The sequence below is a fragment of the Pezoporus wallicus genome, unplaced genomic scaffold (genome assembly GCF_028554395.1).
Source record: "Pezoporus wallicus isolate ANWC-B61680 ecotype Strahan unplaced genomic scaffold, APGP_CSIRO_Pwel_v1 contig_2999, whole genome shotgun sequence".
NCBI lineage: Eukaryota > Metazoa > Chordata > Aves > Psittaciformes > Psittacidae > Pezoporus > Pezoporus wallicus.
The window spans coordinates 69,616-90,657 of NW_026635201.1; the positions used below are offsets into that span (position 1 = coordinate 69,616).

General features: G+C 44.5%; 1 protein-coding gene and 1 non-coding gene across 5 annotated transcripts in view; both read right to left on the minus strand.

Annotated features, from left to right (window-relative positions):
• LOC130600586 (AP-1 complex subunit gamma-1-like) overlaps positions 1 to 21,042 on the minus strand; it is a 100,918-nt gene that overhangs the window by 17,308 nt on the left and 62,568 nt on the right. For 3 of the 4 annotated variants that reach the window (XM_057412058.1, XM_057412049.1, XM_057412030.1), the window contains 8 exons: positions 15,929 to 15,984; positions 15,188 to 15,301; positions 10,801 to 10,941; positions 9,142 to 9,196; positions 8,189 to 8,311; positions 7,772 to 7,861; positions 7,138 to 7,265; positions 6,393 to 6,497 (listed from right to left, as the gene is read on the minus strand). In XM_057412058.1, coding sequence (XP_057268041.1) covers positions 6,393 to 6,497; positions 7,138 to 7,265; positions 7,772 to 7,861; positions 8,189 to 8,311; positions 9,142 to 9,196; positions 10,801 to 10,941; positions 15,188 to 15,301; positions 15,929 to 15,984 — 812 coding nt within the window. The remainder of the gene's footprint in view (positions 1 to 6,392; positions 6,498 to 7,137; positions 7,266 to 7,771; positions 7,862 to 8,188; positions 8,312 to 9,141; positions 9,197 to 10,800; positions 10,942 to 15,187; positions 15,302 to 15,928; positions 15,985 to 21,042) is intronic. The other variant, XM_057412039.1, reaches the window with a different exon arrangement.
• LOC130600606 (small nucleolar RNA SNORD71) lies at positions 13,056 to 13,138 on the minus strand. The gene has a single exon (XR_008972495.1). It is a non-coding gene; the product is annotated as a small nucleolar RNA SNORD71 (small nucleolar RNA).

A 21,042-nucleotide genomic window follows, 5' to 3' on the forward strand; every position in this document is an offset into this window, starting at 1 on the left:
TTTTGAGAAAGGTAAGAAAATAATCCAAATCCTGCTGAAAGCCTGTTTTGCATCAAGAAGAGAAAGGTCAAGGGACCTGCACAGGAGATTCAATTTTGGGGAATGACAAGACACACATGACTAGATCCCCATAGATGTGATCAACAAGATAACAGCAATGCCTCCACCAGCCAATAAGAAAAAAACACAAGCTTTCTTAGGTGTTGTGGGGCTCTGGAGAATGCACATCCCAAATTACAGTTTGATTGTAAGCCCTCTCTATCAGGTGACCTGGAAGAAGAATAATTTCACATGGGGCCCTGAGCAACAACAAGCCTTTGAACAAATTAAATGAGAGATAGTTCATGCAGTAGCCCTTGGACCAGTCCGGACAGGGACAGATGTGAAAAATCTGCTCTACACTGCAGCCGGGGAGAATGGTCCTACCTGGAGCCTCTGGCAATAAGCTTCAGGGGAGACTCGAGGTCGACCCCTTGGCTTTTGAAGTCAGGGTTACAGAGTACCTGAGGCCAGCTATACTTCCACTGTGTCCTGGGTTCAGCAGTAGCAGTCATGTTTCTCCTTCTTGGTAGCTGGTGCAGTGCAGTGTTTTGACTTTCAGCTTGGGAACAGAGCTGATAGCGATGTTTTGGTTTGGCCAAGGACTTTGTGAGCCTCACGCTCTGCCAGGGAGGAGGGGAAGGCGGGAGGAAGGCGGGGGAAGCAGCAGGGCGGGACGGACGTGGCCATGGACTTGTACCTGGCCGTCAGGCTGCTCTTCACCGTCCTGGCCCTCACCCTACTCTCCATCTTCGTGAGGATGCGGGGAGCCGAGGGGGAGCGGCCCCGGGAGCTGGCGGCAGCCGAAGCGGCCCGGGAGAGCGGCCCCGGGGACCAAGCGGCGGCGGGAGCGGGGCCTGAGGCCGCGAGGGGACGGCTGCCGGTGGAGGAGGTCGGGGCGGTTGAGGAGAGGAAGGAGGCGGCTGCCGAGCAGCGGGAGAAGGCGGCGGAGGAGCCGAGCCCCGCGGAAGAGCCGAGCCCCGCGACGGCCGAGAGCATCCCCCGGAAGCCGCCTGCCGAGCCCCAGGAGGATGCAGGAGACCACGCAGCATTTCCAAGCAAGGCAGAGGAGGAAGAGCTGGACTCAGGAAAAGAGAAGCTGGCGGTGGGAGAGCCGGCAAGCACAGCAGCTACACCAGCCCCAGTGACAAGTACAGCAGCATCAACTGAGAGTTCTGAAGGTTTTGAATGGCCTTTGGGTATCCTTGGGACCTGCCTGCTGATTGTGATGGGGATCAGCATGTTGGCACACACACAGACTGTGTTTTACCCACAACCATTTTGTCTGATCTCAAAAGTTAAGCAGAGTCAGGTTTGGGTCTTGTCTGGGGTTAGACGACAATGCAGGGGGACCAAGAGATTTTCCCCAAGGCTGGACAGTCATGAGTGGCAGGGTGTGTGGGACAGTATGGGCAAGTATCTAGTCCACTGGGCCCCTCCAGTGCTTTGGAAGCGTCGGAGATGGAAGGCAGCTGTATGGAGTCCCCAGCAGCAAGCTGCAGAAACTGCTAAAGGGGACAGTGAATTATTTTAAGCCTGGTGGGCCCATGGCACTTCAGGCCATCAGGGCAGAGATGCAACACAGAGATGGACTCATGATCGAGGGGTAGACTTAGCAATGGACATTATTGCCCAGGTTATTCATGAGTGTGAACACTGCACACAGTCCTGCTCTGGAAGACTGTTACAAGAGATGGAGCCTGACATCATGGACCAGATGGACACAGCAGCTTTATAGGGACTGGTCCGTGCACTAAGATAAGAGTGCACTGAGATAAGAGTGATGGCATATTGAAAACGTGGGATCTGAGCATGACGTGAATGGTATGGAATAAGGGTTGGATAATGTCCTGGGTTCAGCAGTAGCAGTTATGTTTCTCCTTCTTGGTATCTGGTGCAGTGCAGTGTTTTGACTTTCAGCTTGGGAACAGAGCTGATAGAGATGTTTTGGTTTGGCCAAGGACTTTGTGAGCCTCATGCTCTGCCAGGGAGGAGGGGAAGGCGGGAGGAAGCAGAGACAGGACACCTGACCCAAACTGACCAAAGAGGTATTCCATACCACAGCACGTCATGCCCAGGATGTAAGTGGGAGTTAGCCGGAAGGGCTGGGAGACTGCAGGGTTGGAGGAGGTATGGGTGGGTGCTTGGTCAGGCTGAGGGGGGCGAGTTATCGGTCAGCTGGTGCTGAGGTGTTGTATTCTCTTCCCTTGTTAATTCCTTTATCATTATTATCATTGGTGGTAGCAGTAGTGATCTGTGTTATACCTTAGTTACTAAACTGTTCTTATCTCAACCCGTGGGAGTTGCATTCTTTTCGATTCTCCTCTCCGTCCCTCCGGGAGTAGGGGGAGGGAAAGAAAGGGGGGGGGGGGGTGAGTTAACGAGTTACCTGACTGGGTTTAAACCACGACACACTGAAAAAGAAATTCTGGCAGGCTATGAAGGGGTTCGAGCTGCTTCAGAAGTGACTGGCACTGAAGGCACAGCTCCGCCTGGCACCCCCGCTGCACACACTGGGCTGGATATTCAAAGGCAGGATCTCCTCTACATGCCATGCAACCGATGCTACATGGAATAAGTGGGCTGCACTAATTACACAAGGAGCTAGAACAGGAAATCCCAATTGTCCAGGAATCCTAGAAGTCATCATGGACAGGCCAGAGGGCAGATTTTGGAATGTTCAAAATAGGAATGATGAAGGAGAGTGTAAACTGAGTCAGTTTTCAGAGGTGAAAGCCTTCTTGCTGGAAGAGAAAAACAGCTAGTACTTTACACTGACTCATGGATGGTGGCAAATGCCCTGTGGGGGTGGTTGAAGCAATGGCAGCAGAGCAACTGGCAACACAGAGGTAAACCCACCTTGCTGCTGCACTGTGGCAAGATACCGCTGCCCAGGTACAGAACCTGGTGTGGTGGTAATGTACACCAAGTAGATGCTCCTGTACCCAAGAGTCAGGCCACTGAGGAACACCAGAACAACCAACAAGTGGATAAAGCTGCTAAAAATGAAGTGGCTCACATGGATTTAGATAGGCAACATAAGGGTGAATGGATCAAAAGCAGATTAAAGGAGATGATCCTGCCCCTCTACTCTGCTCTTGTGAGACCCCCCCTTGAGTACTGTGTACAGTTCCAGTGTCCTCAACATAAAAAGGACATGGAACTGTTGGACCAAGTCCAGAAGAGGGCCACAAGGGTGATCAGGGAACTGGAGCAACTCCCATATGAAGACAGGCTGAGAAAGTTGGGGCTGTTCAGCCTGGAGAAGAGAAGGCTGCATGGAGACCTCATAGCAGCCTTCCAGTATCTGAAGGGGGCCTATAAGGATGCTGGGGAGGGACTCTTCATTAGGGACTGTAGTGATAGGACAAGGGATAATGGGTTCAAACTTAAACAGGGGAAGTTTAGATAGGATATAAGGAAGAAGTTCTTGACTGTAAGGGTGGTGAGGCACCGGAATGGGTTGCCCAGAGAAGTTGTGAATGCTCCATCCCTGGCAGTGTTCAAGGCCAGGTTGGACAGAGCCTTGGGTGACATGGTTTAGTGTGAGGTGGCCCTGCCCATGGCAGAGGGGTTAGAACTAGATGATCTTAAGGTCTTTTCCAACCCTAACTATTCTATGATTCTAATAAAGTCATGTGAAAAGCCAGCAGCAACAACAGGAGTCTACCAGAACTCTCCTCAGGTCAGCCACTGGCTGACCCTGACTTCCCTCCAATCATTACCCCAACAAAGAACGAACTTTGAGGAAACCAGGCGAGCTCAGCAGTGACCAGATGAGTTCAGCAGTTATGTCAGCAGGCAACAGTCCAACATTACACACCATCTCTCCTGCCCTCAAAGACTGTTACAACTTATGGAGCCTCACATCATGGGCTGAATGAACTAGGCAAACTTCATAGGGATGGTCTATGGATTAAGGAATGATATCTCTCTCTTTGTGTGTGTGTGTATGTATATATGTGTGTGTGTATACATATAAATATATATATATAGACAGAGACATAAAGCCATGGTATATCGAAAAAAATGTGGTATATGAACACGACTTGAAGGGTTTTGGCATACGGGGTGGCTACTGTCCTGGGTTCGGCTCTAACAGTTATTTTTCTCCTTCCCAGTAGCTCGGTGCAGTACTGTGTTTTCGATTTCAGTCTGAGAACAATGCTGATAACACACCAATGTTTTAGTTGTTGCTAAGTAATGCTTCATCTGATCAAGGACTTCTCAGTCTTTCATGCTCTGTCAGTGAGGAGGTGCACAAGAAGCCAGGAGGAAGCAGAGACAGGACACCTGACCCAAATCAGCCAAAGGGGTATTCCATACCACAGCACATCATGCCCAGTATAGAAACTGGTGGGAGTTACCCGGAAGGCCCAGACTGCTGCTCAGGTCAGGCTGGGTATTTGCTGGCGGGTAGTGAGCAATTGTTTTGTGCATCACTCATGTTGATTTCTTTTTCCTTTTCCCATTTTAGTTTTACATTCTCTCCCCTTTTTCCCCCCTTTTTCTTCTTATTATCGGTGGTGGCAGTAGTAGTTTTGCATTGTATCTTAGTTACCGGACTGTTCTTATCTCAAACTGTGGGATTTACATTCTTTCGATTCTCCTCCTCATCCCTCCGGGATCAGGGTAGAGGGAATAAGCGGGAAAGTGAGTGAGGGGCTGCGTGGTTCTGAGTTACCTGCTGGGCTTAAACCACTACACCTCCTGAAATGATACAGAGACTGAATATGAGGCATGGGATCCAGAATCCTGACATCAAACCAAAAAACAAGGAAAATCTGTATCGAGACAACTAGTCTGTAATACAAGAAAGGCCATATACCCTTGCAGATCAAGCTGTAGAGCACTGCATGCAATAGGCTTAAGCCACACTGTCTACAGATCTTTTGGGCTGAAAAAAGTGTTCCAGTACCAATAAACCTAACAGTGGGACACATTTTTGACCACGGACAAAGTCTTATTAAGCAGAAATTATTAAACATTGACCCTTACACTATAATGAACACCAGAATATATTGGAGGAAAATACAGGTGCTTACTTGTAAATTAAATGAAGTTACATGTTTTTCTTAACTGCACCACCTCCCAAAATAATTAATAGCATACACTGCCATGTAATCAAAAGCCAGCTGATCACCAGACACTGCTGTCTGCAATGGTCAACTCAGATCAAAATCTTCTATGCTAGATTTTTCTCAACCTTCTCATAAGGTTTTACATGAAGCCCTAAGCAGCTCACATGCCCATGCTCATTAACATGATGTATCCAAGAACAAATCTGAGTTGCTGCATGGATCCCATGGGAGGAGAGAAAAGTGGAAATCACAAGGATGTTGTGCTCTACACACAGTGAATAGGATGGTACCTACTGAAAAAGGGATTGTGAAGTCTTTGAAACAAGGCTTGGAGGCCCCTACAAACACAGGCAATATTTAGTCAAATGGCATCCATTTTATCTCTGTCCTCTCATCTAAACTCTAAAATGAATGCTCCTCCATCCAATGGAATTTCATGGAAAGTTTTCAAGAGTAGATGAAGTCAATCCCCACAAGATCTCCTCCAATCTTATGATCCACACTGAACAGATGAATCTGTGGTGCTCCTATGTATCAACAATTAACTACCACACATGGCAGATTAATGATTATTCTGCAAAGAATTATGGCTTTAGTTACTGCAATAAAACAGGGTTTTAATTTTCTCATAAAGAAACAATCACTTGAGCAAAGCAGTGATGAAGGGGGACCTCTCAATGATAAGGTGTAAGGAGATTAATATGCTCACAAATTGTAAAACACATATGCTGAGTGGTGCAGTGAAATAGCATGCCTTTGCATGCAAAATCTGAGATTTTAAGCAGATACTACAAGAAGATACAGTAAATTTAAGAGATATTCTGAAAAATGGAAACAATAACAATTGGTAGAATTGCCTCACATTCAGAGCACTTTAGAAGGACAGGTCAATAGACCTCGGCATGTTTATTCCAGACATTTTAAAACGAGACTGAACCCAACGACTGTGGCAATTCTAGAATAATAAAAGCTACCTGCAGACATTTACTCAGTTAGCAAATTTAAGATTCAACACTTAGGAGTAAACACTAGTCAAGTTCAAGCTCAAAGCAGGGCAACATTTTTGGCAGAGAAAGTCTCTGAGCACAGAATAATCTCCCAGGATATGCTGAATTCTTAAAGCATTCACTAACTCATCTACAGAGGGAGGGATTATAGTTCCTCTATAAACCTACTAAAATCACCAGACAAAGCTCTCAAAGCACAAAGTGCAGTACACACAGGAGATCAGAGTAGATTATAATGATCCTGTTCAAACTCATCAGCACTTACCTCATGTGATCATATTTCTTGAAAAGTGCATTATATTCCACTGCCCTCTGCTGTAGCTCCACATCGATGCTGCTGCTGTAAATGGAAACTATCTTCTTAACGCGACTGTGTGGGGACAAGGGGGAAACAAAAGAACACACCACACCATGGAATTAGCAGCAATAAGCAAGGGATTAACCTGTCATCCAGAAGACACTATATGTCCTCTGCTTAACAGGTGTTCTGTCTAACTCATTTAAAACAGTATTCTCTGCTGTTTTCCTGGACTATCTTTGCAACCCCATTTTTGAACTGTCCCTTTGTAACAGCATCAGTAGGTGATTAATATACCACCACAAGGTATAGCATAAGAAAGCTCAACTACCCACACCAAGAAGCCATCAGTAAGAAATAAGGCTATTTCCCTCTCCATCACCCACAAAAAGAACTGGAAAGGACAGTCCACTGAAAGTAATGACTTCTCTTCCCCAAAAGGAGTTTTCAAGCAACAGCAACAAGGATTAAGTCCCTACACAGTGGGGACACTGATATGTACTGTTTTCTCTGTGGATATCCACAGAGAAAACAGTACATATCAGCAGAAGTCTTCCACCCTGCAAGCAAAGGAGGACTGTAAAAGCCAACAAATAAGATGACTTTTCTAAACCATGGAAGCAGAGCATGTCTAAGGAATACTTCCACTGAAAACAACCAATGCCAACATGTTTGCAACAAAGCCCTGTGCAGTACATCAATTAGAACTCACTTGACATTGCAGGTAAACCTTGTGGAAAGCTTCATGATGGCAGTGAGAATATAGCCTCGTGTAACAGATGCAGACATATTAGACATCAGGATGCTTTCTAAAATATCAAGAACTTCATCCTCTGTTACCTGAAAAGGTACATAAAGGTTAGGCTGAGGCAGAGAGAAGCCTTGCAGCAAGCCTTGCAGGACCTACTGTAAAAACCTGTCTCTTGCTTAATGGCCGTGTTGTACCTCCTCTGCAACTTGATGAGCCTGTGACATTATGTTCAGAGCATACAAGACACATGCATCTATGTGGAGATCTTAAGAGATTAGTTTTAAAATACAGTTCCTGTTCTACACATGGAACAGCAGATTTATCATCAAAATACACAGCTAAGACCCTAGCAGCTCCCCTGCAAGCTAGGCTAGCACTGAAAGCACACTGCTCTGTCAGTTATAGCTGCACTTGACACAGTGAGTGTTTAGGCAGCCCATGCCTGTAGCATGGGAAGGAGACAACTCCTCACAGTCCATCACCATCATGGACACCAGTGCTAAGTAACTACTGCAAGCATTCCCCTCGCATAGGCAGCAGCAAGCAGCTCCAGCCTCAGCCAGGTGCACAGCTGCTGTTCTTTCTCAAGATATACCTGTATTGGTGGTTCCTCTTCACACTGGCCAGACACCAGAAGATCTCCATACTCTCCTATGCACCAAGAAGCCACTTGCACCAGGGGTTGCTGTTTGAAGAAGAAAAATCAGATACCCAAGATAAATGGATACCTGTATGACAAATTAAGCCATCACCATTTCCCAGAGCAAGCCTAGCCCTCCTTACAGCCAAGGAAGTTCTCAGCAGAACAAACAAGAATATTTGATTTGATCAAGAATTCTATAAGAGAATTAGACAAAATAAAAAGAATATTTATGAACTTATAGAAGACATGTCTCACCTGCAATCTGTCCCTTGGAGCTACACAATGTGATGTTGACATACCTTGAGATGCTTAGTAAACATGCTTATTGCAGTAAACAAGGAAACTGAAGCTGGTCAAGCTTGGTATTACCTGGGAGTAATCACCAAGGATGGCTTTGTAGAGTCTCTGCACAGTGTAGGCATGCATCTCCACACTATTAGTTATTAGCTGAATCAGATTGGGAACAGCATCATCACGAACATAACTTCCTGCCTGCAAGAACAGCTACTGTTAGGTTTCAATATCCAACTTCTCAGTAACACCCAGCATCTCCTGATAACCTTCACAAAGTCACCTGATGTGCATGGAAATAAAAATCAACCTCCTCATCCTCAAGCACTTTATGGTTGATTTTGAGCAGTCTCAGATGGACAGAAGCACAGGACAGTACATTTTCCCAATGAACTCAATTATACCCAGAGATATCCATACTACAGATACCCTGAAATTGTCAGGAGGACAGAGTATGGACATAAGGATCCTGTGCTACAGAAGGAACAAAAAGCAACACAGAAAACTCCTCTGTTAAATAGAAGGCTTTAAGTGAAAGATGCCCTGGGGGCAGAACGCAGCTTATTAACCACTTGGCTCAAAGACAGACTCTATGCCAAATAAGCACAGGATCCAGAATTTTGCCTGCATCTCACTCTTTGGTTAGAGGACAGGAATAATTCCAAGATATTGCTTAACCCCTTTCACTTTGCAAGTTACTTAAGGCTGTATTCAGTCTCCCCTGAAAACACAAAAGCTATCCAAACTTAGAAGCTAATATGATTACTGCATCAGAAAAACTGCTACACACTGTATTCTTGTTTGTTTCTGAAATCATATATTTCTTTAAAAAAAAAAACACTCAGTCATTTATTGAGTGTACATATTTCTGATTGTCTGCCTGGAGTCACTACCATCTAGGTATACTTCCCCTCTGTGTGGTAGCATTTGTTATCTGCCAGCCTTTATAGCCATGTCCAACTTGATGGTGAGTAACTTCCTACAGAAATAAGATTTTGTATATAGTCACAGACAAGAGAGGTAACACTTACCATTGTTAAGACTCTCATAATTGTGTCTATGTGCCAGCGTTTGGAAGGAGCATATCTGACAAGATTAAGAAAACAAGTTAGAGAAATAACTACTAGCCTTCAACACCAGCAAGAAACCCATCATCATCAGAACCTCCCAATTCAGTTATTCCTGGCCCACTGTTTCCTGGGGGGGACGGGACGATGGGACACACCCAAAACAGATACACACCCCCCCACACCCCCAACAAAACACATTTCACATTCTTAGACTTTTTTTTGTATTAATGCTGACATTGGAAAGATGAATAAATACACAAGGCTGTACAATATAGCACAGCCATACCTTGCACATAGAATCATAGAATAGTTAGGGTTGGAAAGGACCTTAAGATCATCTAGTTCTAACCCCTCTGCCATGGGCAGGGCCACCTCACACTAAACCATGTCACCCAAGGCTCTGTCCAACCTGGCCTTGAACACTGCCAGGGATGGAGCATTCACAACTTCTCTGGGCAACCCATTCCGGTGCCTCACCACCCTTACAGTCAAGAACTTCTTCCTTATATCCAATCTAAACTTCCCCTGTTTAAGTTTGAACCCATTACCCCTTGTCCTATCACTACAGTCCCTAATGAAGAGTCCCTCCCCAGCATCCTTATAGGCCCACCTTCTGTAGGAGAAGAGGAGCTTGAACTTGGTCAGAGTATGCTGAGTGACCTTAATTCTTTGGGGAATTATCTTTGAGTCAGACTCTGTAATTTTAGCTCTGTGGGGAACTAACCTCAAGCAAGAAAAGTAGAGCAAAAGAAACAGAACAAAAGGGGATGAAAACGAGAAGTAGAAGAAGGAACTGAGAAATGAGGAGAAGGTCGAAAGGATGGTGTTGAAAAAGCAGACTAATCAATTATAATTTTAGATTATGCGCATGGACAGCAGCAACTAACCAACTGTATTGTAGCTTTAAGCATGTGGATATGATCAAAAACATATATAAACCATGTAATCTAAAGTAAAAAGCTCTTTGACCAGCAATCGGAGTCCATGCCTTAAATCCCTTCATCCTTCAGATACTGGAAGGCTGCTATGAGGTCTCCACACAGTCTTCTCCAGGATGAACAGCCCCAACTTTCTCAGCCTGTCTTCATATGGGAGGTGCTCAAGCCCCTTTATCATCCTTGTGGACCTACTCTGGACTTGCTCCAACAGCTCCATGTCCTTCTTATGTTGAGGACACCAGAACTGCACACAGTACTCTAAGTGGGGTTGCACAAGAGCAGAGTAGAGTACACATACAGTACTTCAAAGTCAGGCTGATGTGGTTCAGCAGTAATGAGATCATCTTGGTTGTACAGCTAACCAGAGAAGTTGTGTGTGCGGAGAGGGGCAGGGAGGCAGGGCCAGGATGTCAGCGCAACATGTGTTCCAAAGTGCAGTACACAGTAGGCAGCAATCAGTACACTAGACTGATTTAGGAATAAGAGGACTATCCATATGGGACACACTAGTGTGACCTGTTCCTCAGAGTCAGTTAAAACTGACACACCACACAGATCAGCAAACAAGAAGACATGATCAACATCTTCTCTCCTGGGGGATGAGGAAGGGAAGCAGCAACACAAAATGCTCATAATTCTGAGAATATACAAAAAATTAATAGCAAATAAATTGGCCCCATACTTTTCAGATGCAAGAAATATTCCAGATGCACAGTCTGCTTTGAACTCTGGTTCACAGGAATCTAGGAAATACAGTAACTCCTTCATCATTCCACGGACATTATTCCCATTAACAAGAGCAAAACTCAGTTCCATTGCACGCCTAGGGCAAGAGACAAAAAACAGATCAAGTATCTTCCCCTAGTGAAGTAAAAAAAACAACCAACCCCCCTCCCCCCAACCAAAAACAACAAACCACAAGTCCAGCTACTTCAATGAACTTACATTTTCATTAGGAGAACAGTATTTATTATTCCTGTGAGAACAGCCTTCCACATGAAATGTACCAATGGTTTCCTGTTCATGGGCAGACAACAAATACCTAACCCCCAAAATACTAAGGGGGTGTGGGGTTATTTAGAAATACCTATCCAGATGTCCTAAGGGCTAGAAATATCTTCCACCCAGAGTCTATCAGTATTAAGGTCTGACTTCCCAAGTATTAGTACAAATTACTCGCATGGTAGTCATTTCTGACACACAACTGCAGGAAGTAATCCATCCTAAAACGCACTTTATCCAGCTTTAGGGATCCAGAAGAGACCTGTTTCAATCTCCATATAGTAGAGATTTGAATTCAGTAGAGACTTAAAATATTAACAGATAGGCTTTGTTGTATTCTGTCAGATAGACTACGTTAGACTTCTACAACCCCCAAATTACCCTGATGCTCTTAGAACCCACCTCCAAGTTGACACCACAACTAGACAGAGTACTGGCTCTTTGCTATTTCTTGTTATATTCATGGAGAAGTCAGAGTCTAGTCCTTAGCTCTTCTACTTAAAGCTTCTGCAGCCAATTCTAGCACAGTTCTCCCATTCTTCTGACTTTTTTGAATTCTTTGAAATATCTTCAAATGTGATTTGACTGTTGTACAATGCTGGCAATTAGTTATGTCAGAATGCATTAAAACAGCCTCACTAAAAAACCCTGACTGTTCTTTAAAATTGAGCATTTGGTGTAATCCAGAACCCAACCCTCCAAGTTGTGCCCTCTTCATACTATCAGGAACTTTATTCTCTGCCTGTCATTGAGATACCCTACCAGAAGGCTATAAAGACCCTCACAGCACATCAAAAAATTCCTCCCCCATTTCAGTTATCTTTTGAAATCATCTGGATAGTTGCTGAACTAATTTGTACAGTGATTTCATACTGCTTGTTTTCAACAAGTTACAGCCAAAATTATGCCAAAAGGCCTAAAGTCTGTTTTGTAATACATACTTTCTCAAGGTAGCTCAGACTTCAGTGTGTGTTTGACTCCAGCAGTTCTCATTAAAATCATAATGTTGAGATGTGCAAGTTTTGATGTCATCCTTTCACATATTTACTGGAAGGAACCCCATGATCCCAATGGTTCCCAATGGATCCCAATTGGGTTTCCCAATGTTTGTGAAACATCAACAACTCAGACCAGGCACATTACCCAATCCAATGGTATTGGGCTCAAGCTATTTGTTATCAAGAATCTGAAAGCAGCACTGCTTCTCAACATCTCCCTAGTTATTACTGTAATCATAGAATGATCAGGGTTGGAAAGGACCTTAAAGCTCATCTAGTTCCATTCCCCCCTCCCACAGGCAGGGACACCTTCCACTAGAAGAGGTTGCTCCAAGTCAATGTGTTATTTTGCTTTTTACCCAACTAATACCCAGGGACCTAGAAAACATGGAGGTGTTCAGAATTAAGGTGGAAATACATAACTAATTACCTTTTACCATCTAGATCTGTGCCTGGTTGAAGACCTATACCATTACTGGAATTGCTTTCATCCCTCCAATTAGTTCCCAACTCTTTACACCTAACCCTAACAGGCTACACGTTTTCCATGTTTAAGTTTAACTTTTCAATTGCATTAGAACAGATATCTCAATACTGCAGATGCACAGAGCTACTCTGCAATCTTAATACCAGACATTTATCTCAATACATATAGCTTACCTTCAGTCATATTACATGGCTCATTCCTGTCACGAAGTTCCTAATAATGTAGTTTGATCATATTAAACAGACAGACAAGAAGACTTGAACTAAATAGCAAAGACATTCTGGTTTATACCACATGGACCAAAGATGCACTGCAACAGTTAAATGATGGGAACAGACCATGCTTCAGGTAACCCAAACTAGGTACTGTCTCTTCCCCTCAAGTTCAAGTGCTTGAAACCTGGTAGCTGGGGACCCTGACATCCAGTCGATATACTGCTTCAATTAAGATAGTGCATTGTCAGCAGCATGAGCATCAGCATAGTAACATCATGCTCTGCCGATGGATGAAAGGCTTCATCCTCCAACAGCACTCAGACATGGAGCTCTGTCTTTCGTAGCTTACCTATGCTTTCCTAAGCAGGCACCAACAAAATGCTTTCGTTGCCTTCTACCCAAAACCTAGATGGAGTTCTGCTATTTCACAGCCTTGACTCAGTGCTGGCTCAGGCACTGAACAGCAACAGCAGCCTGACTTGCTCAGCATGTAAGATACAAGTTTATGTTTATGTTTTGATTGCAACTATAAAAACAGATTACACGATACCCACTACACAGCAGTTAAAACCAAGTTTCAGAAGTGAGAGAGATCCAATTTCTTTCCTATTCTGTACATATTAGACTGAGCAGTGCTGTTATAAATCTAGATGTGAATCAAAGATGGGCATATATTTGAAAAATGCCTATCAGAACAAGTATGTGGCATATCTAATCAGTTTCACAAGGGGGGGGGGAAATAGGTTGATCAGTTTTGAAAGTATGTTAATAATATTTGGCCTGCAGCAAACAAATTCCACAAGATGCAACAGGGATGTAACTGTCCCCATGACTGCCATGTCATATGCTGCACTGAGCTCAGACCATCAGTTATGAAAACAGTAACTATGAGGAAGAGAGTTTTGGCAGAAAGAGCAAGCAATTAACAGGCTGAACTCAATTTAGAAGAGCAGCATTCCATATAGGTTGGGCAAAAGTGAGATCAAGAATTCAAGAGTATCTATGAATGCCTGACTAATGAGAAGAAACAGAAGTAGTTTAAATTGTCTTCCTCTAGTGAGAAGTAAGGTTGCAAGCTCTCCCACTGCCCAGAGCAACAGCAACATACTGCTATTTAATTGACAAATCATAGAATTAGAATAGTTAGGGTTGGAAAGGACCACCTAGTTCCAACCCTCCTGCCATGGGCAGGGACACCTCACACACTAAGCCATGTCACCCAAGGCTCGGTCCAACCCGGTCTTGAACACCGCAAGGGATGGAGCATTTACCACTTCTTTGGGCAACATGCTCCAATGCCCACCACCTTTATAGTAAAGAACTTCTTCCTTATATCTAACCTGAACTTCCCCTGTTTAAGTTTGAACCCATTACCCCTTGTCATACCAGCACAGTACCTGATGAAGATTCCCTCCCCAGCATTCTTATAAGCCCCCTTCAGATACTGGAAGGCTGCTATGAGGTCTCTATGCAGCCTTCTCTTCTCAAGGCTGAACAGCCCCAACTTTCTCAGCCTGTCTTCATACAGGATCCCCCAATCATCATTGTGGCCCTCTTCTGGACTTGGTCCAACAGTTCCATGTCCTTGTTATGTTGAGGACACTGGAACTGTATACAATACTCCGAGTGAGGTCTCACGAGAGCAGAGAGGCAGGATCATCTCCTTTGACCTCTTGGTCATGCTCCTTTTGATGCTGCCCAGGATACGGTTGGCTTTCTGGGCTGCGAGCACACACTGCCGGCTCATGTTAAGTTTCTCATCGACCAACACCCCCAAGTCCTTCTCCACAGGGCTGCTCTGAATCTCTTCTTTGCCCAACCTGCAGATGTGCCTGGGACTGCTCTGACCAACACCAAAGAATGAACACCAAGAATGCATAACAGGACACAGATGTAAGCAAATTATTTGAACAATCAAGTCAAGTCTGAATTTTACCACTGCCTAATCAAATTTCATCTAGAATACATTATTTGGACAGCTTAGTGCTGCTTCAAGATAACATGGCACTGTCTGTTCATCTCAGAAGAGCAGCAATATGGAGCACGTCAGAGTATGATTAAGATCATACTTCATGAAGACTTTCCATCTTGTGAGCACACAACCTGATCTCCATTGAGACTCCATTTGGAAAAATTCAGGCAAACTTAATTTTTTTTCTCCAGTCCTAGATGCTCAAAATGTGCAGGCACCTTCTTTGGGAGGCTGCTTTTACATCTTCATTACTTTCTTTGAACTATGAACCATACAGTGCATTAATACTAGTCTCAGAGTTCCCCAAGCTTATTGCCATTTTCCCTCCCCTTTGTCCTGCTCACTTTCCATATGCTGTCAACCTTGAGAGTCTATGTCATGGATATTTCAATTACCTTTTAATGGAGACATCCAGATCCTTTAGGCAGTCAACAATAGTGCTTCTATGCCGCTGTACTGCATTATGGTCTGTCTGCACAGTTTTCAACAATGATGTCAAAGCTACATATCTGAGATAACGATATACAGGAATGAATCCTTGACAGGAGGCATTTAATTCCTATGCACAGAACTCACAGCCCCAGAACTTAATCTTATTTTGAAACAGAACAGGGTTCTCGTACTCAGTAATGGATGGGAATCTTCCAGGGGACTGCCTGGCCTATCTTCAAAGGTGAGTTACCACACTGAACTCTAACCAGCCCAACAACATCCTGCTGCCCAGACAAGCACCCATCCCAACTCCTGGGCTCACGTCAGTTGTCCAGTCTTCACTAAGATTTTGAAAAAACAAGGCAATTAAAGATTAGATCTCTGAAGATTAAGCAACTCATGCTAGTTTGAGTGTAATTCCCAAGGCTGGAGTCTTCTACCTATACCAGGATTTGCAATCAGAATACTAAGAGATGGGATGCCACACACCCAGACTCATCAACTTAGAATGGCAGGTCCACAGTGAAGATTTGCAGAGAAAACCATGCACCAAGAGAGAAGAAAGCTAGACAGTCACACTAACCCCAACAACAGTACTTGCCAAAGAGATCTCCTGAAAAGCTCTACTGCAGCATAATCTTTATGTAATGGCTTCTCATACATTTGAAAGTAGGTGTTGGTAAAACATACTTCATACAACTTACCTAATATTTTTGTCATTGTTTAATAAGAAACGGCCCAGGATGTTAATGGCCAAAACCTACAGAAAGAGTTAAGGAAGGTCAGTGATCAATAAAGGCTCCTAGTCATCTCCATGATTTCAAGATTATCTTAAAAATAATGTGTCCAATTTACCACTACAGTTCTTAGCCAAAAGCATAACAAAGAACTTAAGAGGCTACCTAAACAGAGAAAAAGCTAAGACAAACACAGCACAGGCTCTCTGCTGCTCTCAAAAGAACATAGTCTGCAGGAAGTTTTGCTTTTGTATTTTTTAATTAACAACAAAAAGAAAAAAAGACAAAAACCTACCAAAAACCAATTATCACTTTCTGAACAGGCTACAGTCTTATCTAGAAGCAACTACAGAGCTATGTGTCCCAAGTTGAGCTGTAGCAATGATTTTTCTTTCTTAGTAGCTAGCGCAGTGCTGTGTTTTCAACTTCAGTCTGAGAACAATGCTGATAACACACCAATGTTTTTATTTGTTGCTAAGTAATGTTTATTCCAATCGAGGACATTTTCAGTCTCATGCTCTGCCAGCGAGGAGAGGCACAGAAAGGTGGGAGGAAGGAGAGACAGGACACCTGACCCAAATCAGCCAAAGGGGTATTCCATACCACATCATGTCATGCTCAGCATAGAAACTCCATTATATAAAGCGGAGGGAGTTACCTGGAAGGCCTAGATCGCTGCTCAGGTCAGGCTGGGTCAGCAGGAGGTAAGCAATTGTATTGTGCATCACTTGTGTTAATTGTTTTCTTTTCCTTTTCCCCTTTTAGTTTCATTTTCTCTCCCCTTGTTATTTCCCTTATCATTATTATTATTATTGGTGGTAGTAGTAGTTTTGTATTATACCTTAGTTACTGGACAGTTCTTATCTCAACCCGTAGGATTTACATTCTTTTGATTCTCCTCCCCATCCCTCTGGGAGCAGGGGAAGGAAGGGGGGGAGTGAGTGAGTGGTTGCATGGTTCTGAATTACCGGCTGGGCTTAAATCATGACAGTTCTTTTTTTGCACCCAACGTGGGGCACGTGAAGGGTTGAGATTACAACAGATCTGACCAGAGTGTGTCTAACAGTATGTGTGATAAGCATTCACTGTTTAATAGTCACTCATCACAATGCTGATTGAGTTGCTCTTGGAGTTGTTGCACTTGGTCTCAGAGTTTCAGCATGTTGTACATTACTTGAAAGCCAGTATGAACCAGGGAATTACAGATCAGTCAGTCTCACCTCTGTGCCTGGCAAAATATTGGAGCAGATTCTCCTGGAAGGCATGCAAAGGCACATGAAAAACAACAAGGTGCTTGGCGACAGCCAGCATGGCTTCACTAAGGGGAAATACTGCCTGACCAATTTGGTGGCCTTCTATGATGGGGCTACAGAACTGATGGACAGGGGTAGAGCAGTTGACATCATCTGTCTGGACTTGTGCAAAGCATTCGACACTGTCCCAAACGACATCCTTGCCTCTAAATAGGAGAGACATCAATTTGATAGGTGGACCACTCGGTGGATAAAGAACTGGGTGGATGGCCTCATGCAAAGAGTTGTGGTCAATGGCTCAATGTCCAGATGGAGACCAGTAACGAGTGGCGCCCCTCAGGGATCGGTGTTGGGACCAGTCTTGTTCAACATCTTTGTCAGTGACATGGACAGTGGGATTGAGTGCGCCCTCAGGAAGTCTGCCGTTGACACCAAGCTGTGTGGGTTGGTTGATACGCTGGAGGGAATGAGGATGATCAAGGGACTGGAGCACCTCCCATATGAAGACAGTCTGAGAAAATTGGAGCTGTTCAGCCTGGAGAAGAGAAGGCTGCATGGAGACCTCCTAGCAGCCTTCCAGTATCTGAAGGGGGCCTACAAGGATGCTGGGGAGGGACTCTTCATCGGGGGCTGTGCTGATATGACAAGGGGTTATGGGTTCAAACTTAAACAGGGGAAGTTCAGGTTAGATATAAGGACGAAGTTCTTTACTATAAAGGTGGTGGGCATTGGAACAGGTTGCCTGAAGACGTGGTAAATGCTCCATCCCTGGTGGTGTTCAAGGCCAGGTTGGACAGAGCCTTGGTTGGCATGGTTTAGTGTGAGGTGTCCCTGACCATGGCAGGGGCGTTGGAACTAGATGATCTTAAGGTCTTTTCCAACCCTAAGTATTCTATGATTTGCTGTTTTAGTGTTTATCAGCTTTGGGGCCTGGGCTAAGGCTTTTGTTTTGATGTACTTTATGATAACGACTTGTAATACAATAGACTCATTGATCATGAAACTGGGCTGGCATCCATTCTCAGCATGGTCATCACCTCTATACCTTGGGAGGCATATAATGGAATTTTTTAGCAATTACACATCTTTGTTTTCCTCCTTGGGGGGGTCAAACTGCAGGCTTAAATTTTAAACTAACAATAGTGTGTGTGCCATTAACATAGTAGAACAGGCCAAACTGTTCCAACTTACTAACACCTAGAGAGAAAGGAATGTTTGCCTGATGGGGGAAGGAACATCATGGAACTGATAACAAGTAAGGAGACAATAAATAAGACCAAGGATGCCAGTTTTCAAGATAACAGAATGGTACCCAGCGTGGAATGAGACTGGAACAGGACAGAATCAAGGACATACCAGCTGCTAACTCTGCACTAGGACCTTGCGAGTGTATGCAAGCACTGAGGTCATTCGGTAAACACAGTGAGGAAGACTATTGGTGACCATCATAGACCCCCACTCAGCAAGAGAGCGCATGTGCCATTAGGATGCAAATATTAAAATTAGTTCCTGGAAATGCTCTGAATATGCATGAGTATGCTAAATATACAGCTGCTGCCAGCAACTAACGGGTAAACTCACCTGTGGAAAACAATTCACATGAGCGCCCAGCGCTACAATAAAGAATGCCTGCTTTCTAAAACTGCAAATTGAGTCTTAGAGAGTTTTTCCAACCGAATTTTACTGTAACAAACCTATGAAGGAGACGTTAACTCACACACTCCACTCCCTCACCAGGCTATTTACAGCAGCATTTGAGAATTCTAAAGGTTTATGGATGGCCTTTGAATACCCTTGAAACCTGCCTGCTGATTTTGACAGGAATCAGCATGTTGCCACAAACACTGCATGCATTCCACCCAGGGGATACCACCTTGAGAATGCCCTACTTCATCTGATTTCAAAAGCTAAGCAGGGTCAGCCTCAGGTCTTGCTTAGGGTTAAACAATGATAAAAGAGGACCACCAAGAGATATTCCCCAAGGCTTGACAGTCATGAGCGGCAGCGTATGTGGGACAGCATAGGCAAGTATCTAGGTCAGTGGGCCCCTCCAGTGCTTTGGAACTTCACCCCTGACCAAGTGCGAAAACCAGAAAAAACTAATAAAATACTTAAATGAGGTGTGCTGTCATCCTGGTAATACCAGAGAGGGACTAATCATGGCAACATACTGGGGTTTTGCCTATGCCTACAGAGCACCTCTGGAAAAAGATGCCTCTGGATCTGATGGCAAAGCAACAGAAAACACAGCTACTCAATCCCTAAGCACAGAAGCTACACCAACCCTGACAACAGACACTGCAGCCATTCCAACAACAGTGAAAGACACTGCAGATAAACCAAAGGACCAATCTGTGCCAATATCAGCTGCGCCTATAAGCAAGAGGAAAACAATAGCCCTAAAGAGCAACTCTAGCAGTGAAGAAAGATGAAGACCCAATGCACATACTACAGGGGACAGCATATGAACAATAATTATTAATACAGGAATCAGAGGAAGAAGAAGAGGTGACTTAATGATCCCAGACCTCAACCAAGCTGTGGAATATACAAAAAAGTTTTTGGCCATCTTCCAGGTGAAAACATCATCACCTGGTTGCTCCGATGCTGGGACAATGCAGCCGACAGTCATGAACTAGAAGGTAGGGAAGCCAAGCAGCTGGGATCAGTTGCTAGGAAAGGGGGGATTGAGAGATTGCAAAAGAGAAACCAGTCCTCAGCCTTGACAGCTCTTGGCAGCTGTGAAGGAAAGGTTTCCCTATAATGACAATGTTATGTGTGGCTGAGCCAAGTAGACCACGAGAGACAGAGGCAACCAGTCCCTGAGGAAATCAGCCATTCAAAGATACGATCTATCATAGGCCGGAGGCCAGGAATGCATCCGTAGATCCAGATGAAGTTGAATGTACAAAACCCATGTGGCGGAAATTTAAAGAGTGCGCCATCATCATATACCAACTCATTGGCAACAATGGGAGGGAGGGAGGCAGCACCACCGACAGTGGATGAAGAGAGTGCCCTGCATTCAGCAGTAGCAGTTATTTTTCTCCTTCTTAGTAGCTGGTGCAGTGCTGTGATTTTGACTTTCGGCCTGGGAAAAATGATGATAACACCAGTGTTTTTAGTTGTTGCTAAGTAACGTTTACTCTGACCAAGGACTTTCTGAGTCTCATGCTCTGCCAGGGAGGAGAGGAGGCCAGGAAGAAGCAGAGACAGGACACCTGACCCAAACTAGACAAACAAGTATTCCATATCAGAGCACGTCATGCCCACTATATAAACTGGGGGCAGTTACCTGGAAGGGCTAGATCACTGCTCGGGTCAGGCTGGGCATCGGTTGGCAAGTGGTGAGCGGTTGCATTCTCTTCCCATGTTATTTCCCTTATCATCATTATTATTACTATTAGTGGCAGCAGAAGTGGTTTTGTATTATACCTTAGTTACTGGACTGTTCTTATCTCAACCCATGGGAGTTACATTCTTTGGATTCTCCTCCCCATCCCTCTGGGAGTGGGAGAGGAAGGGGGGGAGTGAGCAAGCAGCTGCATGGTTCTCAGTTGCCAGCTGGGCTTGAACCATGACAGAGAGTCATCAACTCCAAAATTTCAAAGATAATCTCACCCCTTCCACCATTTCAGCTGTGGAAAAACTGTCCCAGGAGGTCAAACAACTGAGAGACAATCTATCTGATCTATCCAGCTTCCCACATGCACAGACTTGTCATAGCTATAAAGGGAAAGTGCCCTATTGCCCGAGAAGGAAGATATAAGATGTACACGCTAAAGGCCACCATACGGTTTTACCTGCGGGATCACAGAGAAAACATGA